Source organism: Uloborus diversus, chromosome 6 (assembly GCF_026930045.1).
Source record: "Uloborus diversus isolate 005 chromosome 6, Udiv.v.3.1, whole genome shotgun sequence".
NCBI lineage: Eukaryota > Metazoa > Arthropoda > Arachnida > Araneae > Uloboridae > Uloborus > Uloborus diversus.
The window spans coordinates 12,803,364-12,827,085 of NC_072736.1; the positions used below are offsets into that span (position 1 = coordinate 12,803,364).

At 36.3% G+C, this 23,722-nt stretch overlaps 1 protein-coding gene across 1 annotated transcript in view; it reads right to left on the reverse strand.

Annotated features, from left to right (window-relative positions):
• Nucleotides 1-5,274: 5,274 nt before the first annotated feature.
• The window catches only part of LOC129224219 (uncharacterized), a 70,547-nt gene continuing 52,099 nt past the window's right edge, over nt 5,275-23,722 (reverse strand). Inside the window, exons 3-4 of the mRNA XM_054858642.1 lie at nt 8,467-8,611; nt 5,275-5,527 (exon numbers count right to left, since the gene is read on the reverse strand). Of these exons, the coding sequence (XP_054714617.1) occupies nt 5,323-5,527; nt 8,467-8,611 (350 nt within the window). The 3' untranslated portion in view covers nt 5,275-5,322. The remainder of the gene's footprint in view (nt 5,528-8,466; nt 8,612-23,722) is intronic.

Here is a 23,722-nt window from a genome sequence, read left to right on the forward strand (position 1 = left end):
GTATCTTGGCTAAAGGAGTACCCAAAAGCTGTGAAACCATACATACCTTGTAATACATGGTGGAATAGCCAGGTGGACTGCTTAAAGTCGTTTATGAAGAATCGCCCACATTATTTACAAATACTAGAAGAATATGAAGATGATATTCATGACAAAGGTATTGTTCAGATTATAAATAATCAGATGATTCACAAAGAAGTTAAACACTTGCTGCTGCAGATAAAACCTTGCTATTGCTCTGAATTCAGTTTAAAAAGAGAACTGCTCAATTGCAGATGCTTGCGATGTTTGGATTCGTTTAACAAAAGACGCTCTTATGTGTGCTTTTGAGGAGGAAGTGATGCACAGATTTAATCAAGCAGTTACTGATAACCATTTACTCGCCTATATGCTCCATGCAAAGTCTTTGGAAGTAAATTTATCATGTAATCAAGAAGAAAGTGTCCGAACTTTACTTGCAAATATTAACCCTGATAATGTACCTAATACCATAGCTTTACAAAACAAATTGGCCCCTTTTCCCGAAACCTATTTTTCCAATCAAGTTGTAACAACTACTCCAGCTACCGCATGGTGGTTCAGTTTAAAAAAATGTGCTATAGATGAAAGTTTTGTGAATCTTGCTTGTTCTTTGATGATAATGCAAGCTAGTTCTGCTGGGATTGAAAGAATCTTCTCAAATTTCTCCTTTGTGCACAACAAATTGAGAAATTGTTTAGGTTTAGAAACAGCGTCAAAACTTGTATTTTGTTACAGGCTGCTGCAGTGTGAAAACAATGTAAAATTTGATTTTGAATGGTGATAGTGTTGTAAATAAATTGCATTTGGAGTAATATTTAATTATTTTTCTTATACATTTTCTATTGTATGTCAGGAATTGCATTTGTCATTTTTTGAGTTTCTGCCAGTTTCTGCCATAAATGTGGCAGAAAGGGGTTTTTGCCATGCCGGTTTTAACCGGTTTCTACCAGCGGTTTTTACCGCCTCGGCAGAAACCTGCCAACCCTGGTCGTAATCGACCCAAAATCTAGTGGAGCTATCTTTCTTTCGGACCAAAACGATGGGACAGGCCCAAGGACTGGACGAGGGTTCGATGACGTCATTCTCCTGCATCTCTTTCAGGAGAGTCTCAATCTCTTCCTTCTTGGGGAACGGTAGTCGTCTTGGATGCTGCTTAATAGGGGGATGTTCTCCAGTGTAGATCTTATGCTGCATTAAATTCGTACAGCCAACGTCCTCCGATGTACATGAACACAGATGCTTGAAGTCGTCCACCAATTGTTTCGCAGCAGTTCTTTGATCTTTCGATAATGGCGCACTCCCAATTAACTTCGATGTCAAGGAGTCAGAAGGCACAGTCTCAGGGGAATTGATTCTTCTAATGATGCAGTTTACTGGAGTACCAGTTGCCAACACATCACCTTTCCAAATGTTCCTTGGCCTTTCACTCACGTTGGCGACTCTCACAGGAATTACACCCTTAGAAAGGACCACAAGTGTAGATGCTACCAGCACTCCTTTTGGGTTATTGCTTAGGTTAGGGTATTCGATGAGGCCAAATCGAAAACTATTATTTTCCTCAATGGAGCCAGGTATTAATGATTCTGCTATAGAGGGGACGGTGAAGTCCTTTTGTGTATTATTTGATGAGCGGACTTTACGTCATTTTCTGCGTGGAAAACGGCTATGTCTTCTCTTATCGAATGCAGCTCATTAGTCTTCAAGTCAAGTTTGAAGTCGTATTTCTTTAAAAAGTCCAATCCGAGAATAAAGGGGTCCGTGATGTCGTATGATGGTAAGTGGCATTCCCGAACACTATTCGCAAGTGCATTTTACCTTCAATCTCGATTTTGTCACCTGTCACAGTCTGGAGACTTACGCGTGGCGATGTCCACAAAAGTTTCAATCCAAATTCGCGAGTCATATCTGTCCTAATGATGGTCACATTGGCTCCTGTGTCGACAATCAGCTTGCAGGGCGATCCATTTACATACCCGCAAATGAAAAGTCCATTACTGCCACTACTAGTAGAGGAAATCTGCAGAGCTCTCGTGGTGGTGAATTCCTTCCCTTGCTTAGCTTGGCGAGCCCGACAACTCCTTCTCAGGTGTCCTTCACTACCGTATTTCCAGCACTTATGCTCTTATTTCTTTTTGGCTGTTATGCTGTTTAGATGTCTTTTGCCAAGTCACCGAGTTGTCTCTAAAGTTCAGCGAGGTGGGACGACTTGGAATCGGACTCATCAGCTTCCAGTGTCAGGATTGGATGGTGATCCACACGGGTTTGGGCGGCCTCGTATTTCATCGCATACACCAAAGCAGATTTCAGGTCGTTTACATCCGCCATCCGGAAGGCCTTCTATATTTCAGGATCCCGAACTACGTCGATAAAGTAATTAAGAGCCAGGTTGTCTCGAACATCTGCAGGACACTCGCAAAACGCCAGATGAGAGAGTCGCTCAACGTCCGCCGCTAACTCTTGCAGGGATTCTCCTGTTTTCTGGAAACAGAATTTCAACAGAAGTCGACTGAAATCTTTCTGGCACTTCTCACCGAAGCTAAGCTCCAACGCAGATCTGAGAGCGCTGAAACCCAGGCGCTGGCCGTTCGGAAGAGTCTGTAGAATGTCCGCAGCGTCACCTCTCAGGGATGCTGCAAGATGGCAGGCCTTTGTAACCGAGTCCCATTCATTTGTTCTTTGGAAACTATTAGGAACTGGGTATTGTGCACTTACACACAATACCCATGGGGATTTACCGTCAAATGTGGCGAGCTTAATTGAAGGTCGTGTAGCCGAATGCACAACGTCAGCAGCACCGCTTCCAGACATCACTTCTTCCAACCTATTTTCTACAGCGTTGAATCGGCCTTCAACGGTATTCAATTTTTCTTCAATTTTTTCTTTGATTGCGTTTACCCCTATTTTCTATCACATTCAATTTGTTTTCCATTATGTTCTTGACTGAGGCAAGGTTGCTTTTAATTTCTTCCTAGTTTGCAGTAAGCTGCTCTTGATTAGAAGCCAATTAACAGGGTCGAAGTGGTCCTATATATCCTATATTTTCAAAAAAAAAGCATCAAAATCGTCCTATATTTCCTATATTTTTCAAAAATGTCCTATATTTCCTATATTCCCGTTTTTACCCAATATATCTTTTAAAAGGAACAGTAAATAAACTTTCTGACATCGGATTTTTCGTTGAAAATATGTGCCCAAACGAATTTCAAATTAAAAAAACTGACTAAATCCTACGACAGGCATCTTCACTCATTGGCTACAGCAATGTGACGTCACTCTATAGTGGGTGGAGTTTCGAGAACTAAATCTGAAGTTGGTTTTAGAATTTTGCGTTTGGTGGGAGGGGGGAGGGCAACAGCCATTTGTTTTGTTTTCCATCATGGTTTTCGTTGGTATAGTTTGTGTTCAGTGCATTTTCTGATCGGAATGTTCTAATTTTCTTTTTGCAATCTTTTTTTTTTGTGGAATTTTGGGATCGTGGAATGTTAGTTCCTTATGATGTTAAAACGTAGTTTGTGGTAATAAGTGGAATTATAATGGTAAAATTGCATCGCTCAACAAAATTTCGTGTGGAGTGATTGAATCAGCAGGACATTATTTGTACAAATTTTGGTTCATGGTGCACTAAAGGAAAAGATGATTTTACCGCTTTTTGCCATTTTTGCAACTGTTCAGTGCCCATAAGCAATAGTGGATTTTCGCAATTGAGGCTGCATGCTAAAACATTTAAGCATAAAGAAAACTCTGAAAAACGTCAGAAGGATCCTTCTCAAGCTCTGTTTGTTCTTAATACAAGTGGTAAAGGGTTCAGTTTATTAATAAAATCAAAGAGCAGTGGAATTAGTACTTGAGTCATAAGTGGGAAAGAAAAAATAAAAATTTATCTTTGTTCAAATTTTGTTTAGTTATTTAGTCTGTAAAGTACAGCTTTTTCAAAAATATTTCTTTCAACTACAGGAAATTCATTTCAGATGTAAGTTATAATTTTGTTTGAATTTTTTTTAAACGAAATCATTGATAAGAATAACTCAATAATATATGATATGTATTTCTTTTTTCATAGCAAAATTATTCATATAATGTGTCCTATATTTTTTGTGGAAAATGCCCTATATGTGACAAGTTGGTCACTTCTACCCCTGAATTAATTTTTCAATTGCTCTTGATTTGCAGCCAAATCACTGTTCAATTGGTCTTGATTTGCCGTAAAACTTTCAGTCATGTCACTTTTCACAGCATTAAGGCTATCAGTTAAATTAGTTTTCATTTCACGTTTCACGAGTTCATTTTTTCCAACAATTTCTTCATATGTTCCTCCATTGCGCGAGTTATCACCATAAACAGGTTAAAATACAAAAAATCTTTATGAAAAAAATGTCCAAGGCCACACAGATTATTTCAAGAAAGTCAGTCCTGAAGCCCCACGCTGGGCGCCAAACTGTTAAGGATCCGGTGCAACTTCAAACTTTCTTCGAAATGACGATTCCAATCTTGATAAACAGACAATGAATTTATTTACAAATATTAGCAATAGAGCAGGTAACAATTGCAAAAATCCAGCAATTAATCGAATATCGTTAAACACTGTGCATTACTAGTACACCACGCATTTAAATCCAAAATACGTGAAAAGAAAAAATTCGAAAATCACAGCGCAAGCGCTAATACATTCACAGACAGCAGTGAAAAACTAGAAAACAGAAAGCAAACTGACTGACTCCTCTCATTAACAAGACGCCCGGTGTTTTATACCAGCAAAGAAATTTCCAGAAAATCCTACAACGTTCTAAAGCTTGACCGCGAAGAGAAGGCGGCTGACCTTGAAGCAAACACATCATTTGTATCGTTTGTAATTGGTTGATTGTTATTATTTTGTGATAGATAGGATCAGTGAGAACAACTCTTACTTTTAGGTGCTTTCTGATTGATTCTACCTATTACAAATGATACAAAATGAGGTTTCGCTTCAAGGTCATCCGCCTTCTCTTCGCGGTCAAGCTATACCAATTTCTCATATTTTCTTTTCATCCCTCTCACAAATCCGGGGACCATATACATCATTGGAATGTTAGGGGGTTGTGTATTCATTACAAGAAACTCTTTACAGGTTAAGTTACTACAATAATTTTTATATGTAGAATAATGTAATCAACGCCAAATTTAGCCAGATTACAACAAATTAATCATAAAAATAATTACTATTTACAGAATTTGTAACAATACGTTTCAACAATAAAGTTTCAACAACAACCAAGGCAATAAATTTTATTTTGTTTTTATTGGAGATAAACATACCAATAAAAATTACGTAAAGTGTTTTAAGTCAAACGTTATATGACTGGCTTTACGCGATCGTAATATCTCTAGCACATCATCAGCTTCTTCGGGCTCGCATACAATGCCAAGATATTTAGATTTCTGAACTAAATCTTTAAAAATCTTTCCAGGCACATTCCCACATTTTGTTTCGATCAGTGTGTTAAAACAAGATGCTTTATAAACTTCAAGACTGAAAGAAAAAAAAAATCCAACTGTTAGTAACTAAAGAAGAGATTGAAAGAATTTTTAAGTTATTGCTACATCAAATGCATTATGATGCCGCAGGAAGGTAAAACTCAGTATCTGCAAATGTTTCTTTCTTTCTTTCTTTTTTCATTTTTGTCCTCTATTCTATTTTAGCTTTACTGTACAAGTTTGCTTATTTGATTTGCGCTGAAATTAGGCAGGGGGCTTGGTTAGATGTAAGGCCTCTATAGGAGAGCAGCTGACGCATCCGCCATTTTGGAGCAATCTTGATCCAGTGCTTCACAGCGACAGGGTTGCCAACTTAGGGGTTTTCCCCTAAATTTAGGGGGGAAATTTTAGAATGGGATTTTTTTAGGGGGATAAAATTTTCAGGGGTAAATTTAGGGGTTTAAGTTTTAGGGTTTTATTAGGTAAAAATGTTCTTCTTTTACCTATGAAAATGCTATTTTTTGTAGTTTCATGCATTTTTTTACTTACATATACTTTTTGAACCTTTGTAACCATTGGTTTTGATCAGAAATGACATAAAAATGATTTTATTCCACTCAGCAACGAAAAATAGCAATGGTCACGTGACTTTCTGACGTCATTTAGGGGTTTTTAGGGGTTTTATGAGTTGAGTTTAGGGGGAAACATTTTTAGGAGTTGGCAACCCTGCGCAGCGATAGCATTGTTGCTTTACATTCTTTAGCATATGAGGCAGTGAGAAGCAAAAGGATCTAAGTAGCAAAATTAAAAACTTGGAGATAACGAGTACAAATAGTAGGGGAATCTCTCTTCTGTCTGGGGACAAGAGATAGCACTAGTAGCCCTAGTAAGTTTTGTTATACAGCTTGATTTAGAAAAAAAATTCAACGAAAGGTCTACCTAGGACGTTATCTTTAAACGCGCTTTACTCAAAACTTGAAAATGTCCACTTACATCTCTTTGCTTTTCACTGCCTCATATGTTAAATTGAATCACATGGGTTGAATCATATGTTAATTGAATCACATGGTTCGGCTGTTAATTGTGCAAAAAGTTCCACAAAAAAGGATTTCAGCTCTTCAGATTCCCAGCAGATGCAGAAAGAAAAAGGAAATGGATAGTTAATTAATAGCCGACGAGAAGTGGCTGGCAGCCTGGAAATGGAGCTCGCTTGTGTGAGGTTAATATCACGTTACGTTAGTTTCAGTACGATTCCGCGTCAAAAACTCGTACTGTTATCTGGTGATAGAACAACAAGTTAACTTCTATTTTATTACAGTTGATTGCAAAATTGACGAAAACAATACTGACTAAAATTTTTTTTTTATAATTATTTTTCGAATACGAAAGCGATCAATTAGGAAAAAAAAAGTTTTTTTTTTTTTTTTTTTTTTTTTTACAGCGAAAGGAGGGGAAAAAAAATTGCTATCTGTTTAAGTTCGTTCGGGATTTTTATAAATCACTAGTAGTACCCGCACAGCGATTTTTTCTATTTTTTCTCAACCTGAGGGCTCTTGCCAAAATTTCAAAAATAATTTATAAAGTTTTAAATTATTTTTCCCGTTATTAGGATGCCAATACGCAAGTTTTTTCGCGCTATTAGAAATTGATTAGGGGAAAAAAAAAGTGTTTTTCGATTGTAGTACTATCACTAGTTAGAATATAAAATGGTTTTCAGGCCATATCGGATTTCGGAATACCTCATTTCGGTATCTTTACAGAATGAAATTTAAGAAATACTTACTAATAGTTAAAAGATCCCTTTTACATTAAAAATTTTTCGTTACATTTATTCATGCTTTTGCTTCCCAATTTTACTCATAATTGGGTTGTTTCCGAAATTTTAAAAGAGTATTTTTTCTGAAAGATCATGCTTAAAAACATAAGAATTGACCACTTTTTAAAATAATTTCAAAGTTTAATATATTTTAAAAACTATTTTAATCGGTGCGCAGATTCAATTTCATTTTTTACGCTTCTGCGCATGACATCACAAGTGATGAAATGCCATTCACTGATGCCATTAGAGCAGAGCACAATATTTAATTCGCTTCTTTGTTCCCATGTACTGGCAACGCGGTTGACAGCAAGAGCGGAGCGCAATATTTTATTAGCTACTTAATTAGCATGTATTGGAACGCGGCTGATAGCAAAGCGTAAACATTCAGCATGCCAAAGTACATCACTTGTGACATTATAAAGACCACGCCTTATTCCCAAAATCAGCCATTTAAAAAAAAATTAATAAAAAATAACTGTTGGGGAAATTTTAGCATTTTTCCAGCCCCATGTGTTTTTTGAGCAATTACGATTGCTTATTGTTCTCATTTGACTGTTTTGAATTTCTATCATTTTATTTTCCCACCAGCATCCTCTGCCAGCACCACCGTCGTGTAGACCGGCCTCACGATGCTGCTCCTCTTGCGAAAACCGTCTCCAGGTTGCGTCCATATCCTACACACACACACACACACACACACACACACACACACACACACACACACACACACACACACACACACACACACACTCACACTCATGCCTGCGCACAGACACAAACACACACACAAATACACATATGCACACTTATGCCTGCAAACAGACACAAACACTTATGCCTACATACACACACACACGAACACCTACACACACACGCGCGTACACACACAGTACTACATACACAACACGCACACACATGCAAACATACACACACGCACCCACACACATGCGCCTATACAAACACACGCGAGCATTCATACACGCACATGCTCGTGATTGCGAAAACATAATTTGAATTCAAGATGCCAAAAATTCAAATTAATATATATATATATATATATATATATATATATATATATATATATTGCTTTTTCTATCAACTTCAGTCACTAAAAATAGTCTGAAAGAAACAACCTCATTTCCATATTTCAAGGTTTGCAGCTACGAAATACTTACAAGCACTGCTTCATACTCGGAGTTAGTTCCTCATCCTCATCTTCAAAAAGCTTCTCCAACTCTTCAAAAGACTGCAGAGCTTCTTGTCGGCAGGATTTCCATGGAGTTTTGAGGGAGGATATACATTCATCCTGCTTAAGGTAAGCTAAAAGTTGACATTATATAAATTAATGAATTGCATTTATAAATTTGCATTCGGGAAAATACTATCCCTACAAAACATAAAAGTGAAAAAGTTCGGTCGAAAATGAAGTTCCAGGTAGACGGTGTTACCGATAAAAGAGTTCAGATCTAAACGGGTACTAAGTTCCATAGCATTTCCTCATAGGGGTGTTGAATTTTCTCATGTTCTTCAGTTTATTTAGAAAATAATTTTTACTTTCTTTGATGTTGGATTTAAAACTTGGCAAGTTACTTTATAATTGGAGTAATCAAATGTTTTGAAAACAGTTTACTGAGGGATAAAACTTGCAGCAAGTATTTTTTTTTTTTTTTTTAAATCTGTTATTTTAAAGGTTTTCGTTTTCGAACAAAATTTTTGTTGGGTTCTAAATATAAATTTTAACAGCATTAAGAATTAATTTAATTTTTAGTGTTAAGTTGTACCTTAAAATCAACAAATCATTTAGTGAAATTCCGAAATCTCTAAGTAGTCTAGTTGCTGAGATATATAAAAAAAGAATGGTTCAACCCATACAAGTTACTTGTAATAAAGATCCTAATATGTCTCTTTACTTAGCGCCGTTATCGATTATTGGCATAGATGAGAACAAAAACTCTAAAGCAGTGAATAAATTTCATGCTTTAGAGTTTTTGTTCGAGTCATGTCGAGAATTTCTTATCATTATCTATCTTTCAATAATAAATTTGAGTGTTGAAACATGCATGTTTTTTCTGGGAAACTTTTGATTTGAAATGACTTGAGCCGCACTTTTTTTCGTTTGGGGTGTCATTTTCTTGGAATAATTGAAAACTACAAGAATACATAAATTGTCATTTCTGATCCAGAAAAGTTGTTTTGTTCGTTTGTTAGTTCATTACGAAAAGTGCTTTGTGTTAAAAAAGAAAAAAAAAAAAAATCTGTTATTTTTTGAACAAAATTGAGTTATTGTAACCAAGTTGTCCTCTGTTTCGTATTTTACTTGATAGATAAAATGTTTTAGGGTCATTTGATCAGAAACTTTTTTTTTTAATCTGAAAAAAAAGAAGAACCCCCCCCCCCCCCCCCCCCCATCAGAATCAAATATATGAATGAGCCAAACTTGAAAACACAGTATCTCTGTTTGAGATCAAGTGCAGATTCTAGCACGGCAGTAGGGTAGGACGGGACTAGTTGAGCATAGGGGCATTTTGAGCAATCGATATATCTCGAAAAACTATTCACCCCACGTGTAGGCATCAAATGGCGGAAAGAAAGGGTTATGGGAGGGGAACTCATCGCGTGACCTTCAATTGCAGCTCGAGAAATGAGTGACGTATACGTGCATATTATTTATTTTGTGACAAAAAAGTAAAAAAACTCCTTTGCCTGAAGTTTTCGTCTGCATTAGACCAAATGTTTTCTGTCAGGCAAGTTTTATTCCTTCATAAATTTACTGTACTTTTGATATGTATGGAGATTTTGGGTATAATTCGTACCGTTTTTCGTAATCTTTTATTTTAAGACCTTGGTTTCGGCTAAAAGCCGCGATCTAGCCGCAACTAAAAACAAAAGTAGTAATACATTTTTTGCTTTTGTCAGGAAGTGGACTTATAAACGGAAAACTACACGATGTTCTTACACAACCGACGACTTGAATAATTCTGCAAAGGCTGTCAATGATGAGGGAAAAAGTGTGAATGCCGCCGCAAAATAATTCGGTATCAAACGGATGATTTTGACAAGATTTTTGAAGAAAATAAAAGGTGGTGATCCATCCACGGGTGATCCATCCACCGGAGCAAGTTTTTTCTTTCCAACAAGAGGACCCTATAAAAAAATACTTGCTGCAAATGGCATTAATCTATTATCGCTATTTTCCAAAAGATGTTCGTCGCCTTGCCTACGAGTGTGCTGTTAAATTTAGCATTAAAAATCCTTCCGCCTGAATTCCAAATAAGATGGCCGGGAAAAATTGGCTAAGTTTTTAAAACGAAATCCGGAACTATCCATCCGAAAACCAGAACCATTTCAATTAGTTCGAAAAAAAAAAAACTTTTAAGTTTTGTTAATTAGTCACTAAACGACTATAAAGAAAGAGTTAACTAGTCGACCCGTGCGGAACTCCGCACTGTACTTCGAATCGTTTCATAAGGCATTTCGCTCTTTAAAAATTTCAAAGAAAGAATATTATGAAGAAAAACCGAAAAAAGTAAACGGAAAAAAGTAAGCGCACAAGAGAATGCATGTAATTTGAAGACATCAGTAACAAAACCTCGTTAAATACAACGTTGTGATAATTTGATCATCGCTCCTCTTTCGGTTGTACGTATTTTCAATTCAAATATAAATATCATTAAAAATGTGGCTGAGTGACACGTGAAAAATCAGTAATTTTGCATGTGAAAAAACAGGTTGTGGCAAATACAGTCCTGCCCATGTGAGCATCTGACGGAAAAAAAAAGAAACATTAAACAGATATTTAGTGGCATGGATTCGAACTGGCGCCATTCTGATTAACATCAGTACGACGCTCCAACAAACCTAGCAACTGTGCCTTCCTTTTCGAATGCTATTCATTGGAGGAATGCGTAATAAAACACAGTAAAAAAGTTTTTCGCCGAAAAAAATATAATAAGATCATGCGTCAATGTTTTGTCATTAGGCAGCATGATACGATTTAAAATTATTCGTAAAACATGAAATTTGATTAGAGAATGAAGAAGATCTCACGTAGCGATTGAAACAAACATTCTAGAGCAGTAATAAATTCGGTAGAAAAAATAAGTGTCTTTATTTTTGAATATTCAACAATTTCCCATAGCAGGCTTCTTTAACCTGTACCGCTTAAAGAGCCGGCACTTGTTTTTCTTTTAATCGAACACTTAAAATTCAAAACCAAAACCAGTCGAACTGAGTCCGTTTTTCAAGTGTAATTTTTCGAACGCAAACAAAATGTTTTTTTTTTCAGCCGAAAACAGAGGAGTAGAAAATGATTTCTTACTAATGAAGTTGATAATAATTTTAATGTTTTATATCGTATTCGAATAAATAATTAAAGATTTACTGGTTGAAACTCGTAGTTTTAATTTGGCGTAGTATTTTTTCATTTGTACAAAAGTTCGAACACTGCTATTAGAAAAATCTACATTTCAGCATACAATGAAAATGTTTTTCTGAACAAAAAGGATTCCCTTGAGGTATATCTAATACTTTTTTTTATGCTTACGTTATGCTCAGTGGTCTGGACGGAGTCAGAGCTTAAAAAAAACGGGAAGAACACCCTTCGATTAGCAGTCAACTTATCTGAATAATAACTGTAGCCTGCATAAAGGAGTCGAAACACCAAATAGCATTCCCTACCTTATCCTCTGCAGCCTCAAATATACGTAAAAAGATTTTGGCGGTTCTTGTGCTGACATCGTGAACTTTTTCGCTTTCACGTGTTTCCATCCCTCAGCCTACAGTTCAAAGAGAACCCTCGACTATTTTGTAACTACAGCTGGTGCGAGACGATATCGGTGTTAGTTTTTACGTTTATTACACTAAAACGGTACGAAACAAACTGGTGGCGAAGGCAAACTTTTGGTTCAAAAATCAGCATAAATACAGTAAACTCCCGATTATCCGCTGAATAGGGTGGCACAGTAACCGCGGACAAGCGAAAACCGCGGATAATCCGAACAATGGGTAAAAAACAATACTACTGTACACAATAGCTAAAAAATATGAACAAAACTCACACATACATTTAAGTTAGAGCTACAAACATTGCTACATTGCATCTACTAACATTGAATGTGAAAAAATATACGCATTTAAAGCTAAAAACGAACAGTAACACAATCATAAGTTAAAAAAATATTTAATGACCGTTAAAAAAATTAATAAAATAAACTGTGAAAAGACCCGCGGATAAGCCGAGCCGCGGATAATCCGACCGCCGATTATCGGGAGTTTACTGTACATAGTATATGCATAATTTATAGCCTATGTCACTCAGTCATCGGATGACTTTTCATCCAGAAGCTCACACTTCTTTGCATTGAAAAAGGTGTTCCTTGTAACATCGAAACACGGGTTTGCAGTAATTTACAATTTTGTGCTGCAAAACGTTGGTTAATTGATTGTTTTAATTTTCAGCACAAAGGTATTCATTCGTTACACACACTCTGTACGAACGATGGAAAGAGCAGCACGGGTTTTGAACATCTTTATTGGAAAGAAAAAAACATCTACACTGAAGGTTACATCAACGTTGCTAGTTACGCGCGTGCGCAATGTTGCGTAGTTGCGCACTCTGGTGGTGGGTTGAATGAATTTAGGGCTGAACATGCCGCCCACCTTGAAATATTATTTCAACATATGCAAACAATAACAATTGGATATTTGAAACATCGATTAGAACAAATGAATTACTTACATTGAGTAAATTGTTTACAGTAAATACTAGATGATGATACATATAACTTGACAACAAACATTGACAAGATATATAAATAGAACGAATATACATGCATACAATATGGATTAAAAGTATGCTTTAATTAGTGTTTAAATAGGCAAGAGACATAATTTTGTGATGTTTCTCTTGAATACACCATCTGATGTTTTCACAGTGACTACCCTAACCATATTGTCACTGCCAGGGTGTAACTGAGTCACTCGGCACATTTTCCATTTAGTAGGAGGCAAATTGTCTTCTTTCAAAAGACACAGATCATTTATTTGAAGATTTTTTTTTTGGTAATAACCATTTTGGCCTCTGTTGTAATCTACATAAATATTCCTTATGCCATCGTTTCCAGAATTGTTGAACCATTTTCAGAATAATTTGCCACCTGGTTAAATGCGAAATGTTGCAGTCAATATAACTTGGTTCAGGAATACTTACTAATGGTCTACCAATAATGAAATGACCAGGCGTTAATGCTGACAGGTCATTGGGATCACTAGACAAAGCTGTTAATGGTCTAGAATTAAGACAAGCTTCAATTTGGGCTAAAAGTGTTTCAAATTCTTCATAGGTTAATTTTACATCCCTAACAACACGTTTTAAATGAAATTTTGTAGATTTTATTCCTGTCTCCCAGAGACCACCCATGTGTGGAGCTCCTGGAACATTTAAATGCCAATTAATACCCTTTTCAGATAAAAAATTATTAACATTTTCATTGTAACTCTTACTCTTAGCGAGCTTTTCAAATTCCATGAGTTTACGTTTTGTGCCAATAAAGTTAGAACCACAATCACTATATATGTCACTGCATTTCCCTCTGCGAGAAATAAAACGTTTCAGAGCTGCAATGAACGCGTCTGCTGAAAGATCAGTATCTAACTCTAAGTGAATAGCTCTAGTGATAAAACAAACAAAAAGAGCAATGTATGTCTTGAATGTTTTAGAGCCTCGTCCTTTAGCTGCTTTGATTTGGAACGGGCCTGCATAATCTACTCCACAACGAGAAAATGTAGGAGCAGGAGAAATGCGTGTGGGTGGCAAATCACTCATCATTTGATTGGTTACAGTTGCTCGAATTCTGCAACATTTAACACATTTTCTTATAAAGTGCCTAATGATATCCTTAGCACCAATAATCCAGAACTGTTCTTGAATACATGATAGTAAAAGTTGTGTACCAGCATGCAATAGATTTAGATGATAGTGTTTAATAATGAGATTAGTTAAAATATGTTTCTTTGGAAGTAAGATGGGATGTTTTTGGCTGTATGCGACGTTTGCATGTCGCAAGCGGCCGCCCACCCTCAAAATTCCTGAATCATCGAGATAAGGATTGAGAGCTAAAATTTTGCTTCTACAAGATAAAGTTTGATTTTTGTTAAGTGCATTGATCTCATTAATAAACTCTGAATTTTGTACAAGTTTAATTAAAACACACATAGCATTATTAATTTCTATTGTCTTTAAAAATCCAGAAATCTTATTACGTGAATTTTTACAGTTGTGAATGAATCTTAAGCAAAGAGCTACAACACGTTTGAGGGTAGAAAGGGATGAATAACGGTTTAACAAAGTATTAACTTCTGATGTATTATTGGTTGCTGTTGTTGATTGTATCGTATGCAAACGTTCCTCTGGCACAGGCTCTGGGATTGGAGGTGTTGGTGCACTTACCTGTAGAGGCATAGGTTCATGTAAAAAACTTGGTCCTGTAAACCATGATGAACTCAGTAGCGCTGATGATGACATGCCACGGCTGGCGTGATCAGCTGGGTTTGATTCACTACTTACGAAGAACCACTGGGTTGGTGATGAGAGATTTTGGATTTTAGCCACCCTGTTGGCTACAAAGGTTTTCCACTTGCTTGGATGAGATGCTAACCAAGAAAGAACAATAGTAGAGTCTGTATAGAACTGCGTGTGTGCTATGTTCAATGCTTTGCAGGTAAAATCCATTAATTTTGTGAGTAATAGAGCACCGCAAAGTTCCAACCTTGGAATGGAAACGGTTTTGATTGGAGCTACTCTGGTTTTAGATATTACGAGCTGCACATTTGTTTTTTCATTCTCTTCAGTAGAACAGGAGTAAATAACTGCTGCGTACGCCTTTTCCGATGCATCACTGAAGCCGAATAATTTGAGTTCATTGCTATCACCAGTTGACAAAAATCTTGGAATTTCGATATCTTTTACAGACATCATGTCTTTTGCAAGTTCTGTCCATTCGCGTGCGATGTCTGGGGGAACGTTTTCATCCCATTGCACTTGATATTTCCACATTTTTTGCATCATGATTTTAGATTTGATTGTGATGGGTGACAACCATCCAAGAGGGTCAAATGTTCTGGTGATGGTTGAAAGAAGTGTTCGTTTTGTAAAAGTACTTTCTAGAGGTGTGGTGTTTACTTTGAACCGGAATGTGTCTGATGCTGGATGCCACAGGACACCTAATGTTTTGACAGTCTCATCACTATCTATGTTCAACGCGGTCTTTGAAGAACGTAAATCTGAATCAATCGAATTTATGAGCTCTTCACTGTTGGATGCCCATTTTCGTAGAATGAAGCCTGCACTTGATAGCATGTGCATCAATTGTTTCTGCAATTCAATAGCTTCTGAGATTGACTTGGCTCCAGACATTACATCGTCAACGTAGAAGTCCATGATGGCTGCTTTGGAGGCCATTGGAAATTGATCTGCTTCTTCCACTGCCAATTGTTGTAGACATCTAACAGCAAGGTACGGTGCTGAAGCTGTGCCGTATGCTATTCTTGTTAGACAAAAATCTTTGAATTGGCTCCAACGATGAATTGCACCAGACTATTCTCTGAAAGTCTGCGTCTTGTAGGATAATTTGTCTGTATATTTTTTCTATGTCTGCAGTCATCGCTATCTTGTAAGTTCGAAAGCGAAGAAGTAATGTAGTGAGATCACTTTGTAGCTGTGGTCCCACCATTAAATTGTCATTAAGAGATATACCGCTGGATGATTTTGCAGAACCATCAAAAACAACCCGAAATTTATCTCCGGTTTTATTGGGAACTGCGTGGTGAGGGATATAAAAGCTGGAAGTTGCCGGAACATCAATTTCGTTGTCTGGAATTAGTTCCATATGTTTTAAGTCCTGATAATCTTGCATGAATTTGTGGTAATGTTTTGAGAGGGATTGATTTTTAACAAACCTACATTCTATTTGTTGTAGCCTCCCAGTAAGCAAAATATCTTGCCTCAGTATTGCATAAAGGTTGACATGCAAGAAAAATCATCTTGCATTAATGCTGCCTCAATGTTGTTATGTTACTCCCTTTATGCTGTCAGCAGGCTGCCACAATATTGGCTGACAAGGTGTATGCAACATAATATCAGGAAAATATCAAGGTAGGCTGCTTTTGTAATATTGCATACGTATTGATATGACAGGATAATATCAAGATGTTGTCATGACAGCATAAAATCAAGGTCTAGGCAAGATGATCTTGCTTTTGTAATCTTGCATACGTATTGATATGACAGGATAATATCAAGATGTTGTCATGACAGCATGAAATCAAGGTCTAGGCAAGATGATCTTGCTTTTGTAATATTGCATACGTATTGATATGACAGGAAAATGTCAGGATACATTGACATGACAGTATGAAATCAGCACGTTTGCAAGGTGTTTTATCTATTTATTTCTTTGTATTATTTTCACTTGAAACTCGAGAATTAAATTTCATTCTGTAATTATTTCTGTTATTCTTCAAGATAGTTTTCTAGCCTAAGAATATTTCCTTAAAGCCGACATCTGATCGGAAATTCATATAAAGGTATTAATAGTACTCACAATTTAATTTAAAAAATGAAAGTTTCTTCGTTTTGCGTAATACTTGACTTATTTTAAATTCATGCTTCTAATTGTATTATAAAGACATAAAATGCCTAGTTAGGAATAATTGCGGAAGTTTTTATAACACATTTAAGAATAAAGAAAGTAAAATAATAAATAAGTAAATAAATACAATAAAGTACATTTCCAAATGGATGTCAGCATTGAAAATATCCCATGGACAAAACACATGAATTTATCTTAAAGAATAACATAAATAACCATTGAATAAAATTAATCTTACTCATGAGTTTGAAGTGATAATACGAAATTCTGGGCTTCATGTCCTTCGTTTCGAAGTCTAGGGACGAAAAAAGTTATTTTCGGCCATTTCTAACATTGATCGCACATCGTCTGCGATATGACTTGTTTAGTACTATATTAATAAACAAATGCAGTTATCAGTCATTCATAAGTTATTCCTAAAACAATACTATTCCACACTAATAACTAAGCAACCAACTTAACGAAGCCTAAAGAACGCAACGACAACGCCACGTGCAGCTCCTCTGAACCGACTGAAATCGTAGGTCGAAGGAGGAAGATGTGCCAGCAATTCGAGGGACGCTGGGTAGAAAGAACTGTGCGCATGCGCAAGTATCAACGAAGGTCCACCTGTTCTATTGTGTACTAATTACCTTGACGGCGACAGCATGAAATCAATACATCTTGACGGCGTCAATATGTATGCAATGTTGTTATTGTAAGGTAATATCAATATTGATATTTTAAGATGAATGCAATGTTGCATACGTGTTGTTATTGTAATATTGCTTTTTAATCTTTATGCAAGCTTTATGCAGTATGAAACACGTCAATATTGACGCCGTCAGTATAATATCAAGATCTGTCAAGATTGATGCAAGAAATTTTGCTATTATGCACGGCTATGTCTCGAGATGATCCGAGTTCATTGATTGTTTCACGGAACGGTAGTTTCACCACAAATCTGCCAGTAGAATCACGGGAGAATGTTTGTTTAAAATGGTTCTCACATGCGGCTTCCTTTTCCGTATGAAGATGTTTCTGAAATTTCTTCCAATTTCCAGAACTTGTCTAGCTCATACTCAATGGCATTATACTCGAAACTTGCATGATTAGAAATTACAGTTTGTGATTTGGAATTTGACTTGCTTTCAGTTTTTCCTAGAATCACCCATCCGAAAATGGATTCTAGAGCGACTAATGATTGTCCTGGGACTTTTGTCTGTCCGCTAAGCATTATTTCATTAAATACATCTGCACCCAGCAGTTGTAATAATCGGTATCTTAAGTTTAAATTTTAGGTAAAAATCTTACCATTTTCCGATTCTTTCTGGGCGTTTGCATCTTTTGACTTCATGGAGAGTTACTAAAATTGACTAAAAAATCACAGTACTATCAAACGAAAAAAAAATTCAGTATATTAACAAGTATTTACAAATTCAAGGAACAAGCTTTGCAAAACGGACTGCATTAAAAAATCATCTTCGGTGTTCTAACGATTCTATTTATTTTTTATCTCAATCAGTTCACTTCAAATCAGGAAAGCGGTGGGCGAAAGGAAAAGTTCAATAAATAAAAGTTCAAGGCTAACCTTGATCGCGACATCCTCCCACCTTGATCTCTTCACCTATGAAGAACTCAATCTGCTGTGGAGCCTAGTCTCTTGGATTCTTTTACTATTCGTCCACTTCGCGTTACCGCTGGTTCCTGGTTCTTCCGAGTAGTGGCTTTATCTCTCAAAAGTGTACCTTCATCGTTTTCTGTTATTTCTAAACTGTACACACGTTGCACAGGACGTGTGACAACTCCGGACTTAAGTTTTTTTTTTTTTTTTTTTTCGCATTCTTCATCTCCTGTACACTTAGATTTGCTTTTTGTTTAGAATTTTTAGACTTCGAATTCAAGTAGAACCTATAAATAAATCCAAAGATTCTAATGAGTCTCGGATAATTTGAGTATCTGTGAAACATATCTTCGCTTTCCACATTGACTTGGGTATTTATCACAGCACTCCTTCGCTTTTCTCGAGATTCTTCATCATTGAAAACCAAATCAAATTGTGGCCATTCGTCTTCATTCTTCTTTAACCGAATTGAATTCTCCCACCATTTCATTTTCAGCAACTGTTTAGCTGGGTAGCTCCTGGAACGAAGGTCGTCAGGATTCTCAACCCTTTTTGCTTCTTCAGAGTCTTCTTGATGAGAAGAAAGCGACTGGTTAGCTCGGCCTTCTTGCTCAGGATCAGAGATGGGTAAACTTTCATCTAAATGCTCAGGATCAGAGATGGGTAAATTTTCATCTAAATGCTCAACACTGGCATCATTTTCGTGCTCAACAGATGCAACTATTTTCTCTTTAGAAGGTGTATCATTTTCTTTATCTTCTTCCTCATCTATACTTTCTTCTTTCACATCTATATTTTCTGCTTTCACATCCATCAATTCTTCGACAGAAGTAACAGGTTTTGCACTTTCTTCTGAAGCATCCACTTCATTTGATTGCACGTCATCAACTTCCACCGGATCTTCATTAGTGGTCTTTTTTACTTCATTTTCATCTTTTTCAGATTCAGAACCATTTTTGATTTCCTTTTCTTCCATGCCTTTTTTAGCGATCGGACCAGCAATACCTATTGCATCAAAGTTCCACATTTCTGGACTGGTAAAATCTTTCATAAATAAATTTGTTACCACCATTGTAGAATTGTCATCATGATCGTCAAATGGCATCTTCCCCATCAAGGTCCATCCAAGATGTGTTCCGACAGCTACGAGTCCACATGGCAGAACTATGACTTTTCCAGTGAGAAGCTTACCTGCTACATCAGCTCCAATTAATAAATCTATGTCTTCAGATTCTGTTTCTTTTGGAATCAATTGATCTGTCAAAATTATATTTCCTTTATTCAATTCTTGCGCACATGGATCTAACTTCAAAGTTGGTATTTTAGAACATATTTTTTCTTGGTCAAGTACTTCAAAATTGCAGTGATATTCTTTGTTAATACTACTGACTAATACTCTGTATCTGTAATGTTCTTCTATGTGTTCTTTACCACCAAACAAATTATGTATAACTTTCTCTTCTTTAAGACGATCATATTGCATTTCTTCAGCGATTCGTTTGCTCAGATATGACCGTTGGGAGCCAGAATCAATAAGACATCTCACGATTTTTTCTCCCTTGTTGCCTCGTAATCTGACGTACAAAGTCTGTAACATAATGTTGGGACTACAAGTGCGGTTATTTAGCACTGTGTCATTGATAGCATTTTGACCGTCGTTCTCTTTCAGCACGTCTGTTTTCACTTTATCGCGCTCTTGGTTTTTATTTTCGTTGCACATTATAGTTGCATGTTTTCCATTACATCGCTCACAATTAATTCTTACTTTACACGTTCGAGTTCTATGACCCACTTTAAGGCAGCAAAAACAACAGCCCTTTTTCATTAATATCTTCTTTCTATCATCTAAATTCATTTTCAGCACATATCGGCAAGCAGATGATTCATGATTTTTCTTCTCACAAAATACACACGTGTTCGAATTTGTGGAACCAAAACGTCCGACTGCAGTTGGAATCTTCTCTTCTTCCCCTCCACTCGGGCGAGGTGGTGAGGAATGTTTCTCCATTCGCTTCGAATCGAAGCTGAAACTTTCTTTCGCTAAGGAAATTCTTTCTTCCCCTTCAACCTCTGTTTTCAAAAAATTCATTAGAGAGGTCAATTTATTTAATTCTTTAGTATTTTCATTTTTTAAAGACATGCTTCTTTCCCATATTCTAATGATATCTTCTGGTAAACAACTTTCAACTAATGGATACAAAATCGAAGCGTATTTATCGGAAGTAACACCCAAGGAATTTAATGCTCGGATATGTGATTCTATTTTATCATATAACTTGGCCAGGTGCATCTTCTTTTGACAAATTGAATTCGTCAAAACTAGACTCAATAATTCTCTTATATAAACTTCAATGAGCAAGTCTTCCCTACCAAATCTAGCAGTCAAGCATTCAATTGCTTGTTCGTAATTTTCCGCAGATGGGGGAAACGAATCAACGAGTTCCCTGGCACGGGAGCCTTCTACAGTAGCTTGAGTCAAATAAATAAATTTATCTTCAGGTGCTATATTTACGTCTTCATAAATTTTTCTGAACTGACTCCAAAAACCGAGCCACTCCTTAATATCCCCATTAAATTTTTTCAACTCTACTCGTGGTAACTTAAATCGGCGTTTATTTAACTCCGTTTCAGTCACAACAGTTGAAATTTCATTATTAGTACTGCGCAGCATTTTTTCAGCTTTCGTTCTAAGTCGTATGAATTTTTCTTTGTACGACTCATACACATTATATTCAACATCAAAATCCTCTTGAGCACAATCAGAATCATTAGCTAATATTTCATGAATTTCTTTTTCTTTCATATCAAGTGCACACCATTTCTCACTCAACTGGTTAATTAAGACTTCTATTTCATCTTGACTACAATCTGTAGCTTTTAAGTATTCTTCCAGTTGGTTAGCGATTCTCGAAAAACCACTTCGTAATGGAGTGCGTAATTTCTTCAAACTCTCCATCATTTATATTAAGAAAAAACTATCTTGATCAAATACTATTAGTTTTTTAACTTCATTCAATATAATTGCAAACGCCCACCCGGGGGCGCCAAAAAATGTAATAATCGGTATCTTAAGTTTAAATTTCAGGTAAAAATCTTACCATTTTCCGATTCTTTTGGGCGTTTGCATCTTACACATGTCGAGATAGCTTTTCTTACCGTTTTCCGGTTCTGGAGAATCCAATAGTTCTCTCTGAGATGATTCATCAACGCCTGAACTCCAGCATGTCTGAGTTCTTGATGCTTACTTTCTATGAGCATGTTCACGATTCGGTGTTGCGATGGCAAAATTATTGGCAATCGAAAATTCTTTTTATCTTTTCTTCTAAAAATTCTCGTTTCTACTCTTAGGAGACTACTTTTATCAAGCACGGGATTAAGTTGTCTAATTCTTTGTTCATTGGCTCCTTCTGGAAATGATTCTCGTTGTACCATCCTAAGTAAACTTTTTTCCGCAATAGGGCCCCACCCGGGGGCGCCAAAAAATGTAATAATCGGTATCTTAAGTTTAAATTTCAGGTAAAAATCTTACCATTTTCCAAATCTTTCTGGGCGTTTGCATCTTTTGACTTCATGGAGAGTTACTAAAATTGACTAAAAAATCACAGTACTATCAAACGAAAAAAAAATTCAGTATATTAACAAGTATTTACAAATTCAAGGAACAAGCTTTGCAAAACGGACTGCATTAAAAAATCATCTTCGGTGTTCTAACGATTCTATTTATTTTTTATCTCAATCAGTTCACTTCAAATCAGGAAAGCGGTGGGCGAAAGGAAAAGTTCAATAAATAAAAGTTCAAGGCTAACCTTGATCGCGACAGCAGTATGTCTATAGGGCCCGGTTGATGGCAATTTTTGTCTGCTAGTTGTAAGTGTTTGAAATTACTTAAGACGGATGCATCCACTTGATATTGGGGAAGGTCACAAGTTATTTTAGGAATAATGAACGCTTCTGCTGTGATAGTAGCATTTTTGAAAAATAGTGATGCGATTTGTATTTGGACTGAACCTGTAACTTTACCACTTTCTGTGAACTCAAGCCATCTACGCTTATGTTTATTCGATTGCGTTTTAATCCCAGAAAATTTACACAACTTTCCCGGAAAAATGTGCCTTAACTAGCAGAATCGATCAGCAGCCTGAAAGTGTGTGAAATGCCATTGATGTCTTTGACATAAACAACTGCAGTAGGTAATAGCACACATTGTGTGTTTGGAACAACTGTGCTATTGCTACTAATAGTTGAAAGCATTTCATTTTCTGTTTGTGTTGGAGATTTTGTTTCATTTGTGTTTTTCGCGCACAATAATGTGTTATGCGGCTGGGAACAATTTTTGCAATTTCCCGCTCGACATTTTTCAATTCGATGAGTTTTATTTGATTTCAGACAATTAGCGCATAAGTTATTTCTTTTCACTACGTTCCATTTTTCCTTCAAGGGCAGCTCCAAAAAAGTATTGTACTTAAATAATCCGAAATGAGACTCACTTTTACAGAAAACGCATGTGTTAGCAACCACTTGAGCTGAATGAACTGATTTATGGGTTTTCTGACTTCGAAAGGATCCCCCGCTCTCATAGTTTACATTGGATTTCTCCTTTCTCGCCTCCCTTAACGCTAAAGACGCTAAAGCATCTGCTCTGCTTAGTGTGAAAGATTTGAACTCATCGAATGAAGGAAATTTTTTCGCATGTTCTAGCGTCCAAACGCGAAGTGTTTCTGAATCTAGTTTTCCTTTTAATAGGAAAATAATAATTGTATCCCAATGCTCTACAGGCTGTTTTAGGATTTTTAATGTATCTATGCATTGTGATGTAGTGTCAATTAATTTCCGTAACCCTGAGGCTGATTCCTGTTTTAATATAGGTTGAGAAATTAATTTGTTTAAAGCTGCATTTATGATTTCTGATTCGTTTTCATAACGATCAGTAAGCGCCTTCCACGCCCTTTCATAATTTTCATTTGAAATTTGAATCGATTGTAACAAGGTAGCTGCTTCACCCTTAACAGAAAGTTTAAGATACTGTAATTTTTGACAGTTACTTAATGACTAATTGTTTCCTACACTTGCTAAAAATAAATCACGAAATGAAATCCAATCAAGATAATTAGAAGTAAACACTGGTAACTCTACACGCGGAAGTTTGAGGCTATTGACATCTGAATTTACTGTGTTTTGAGA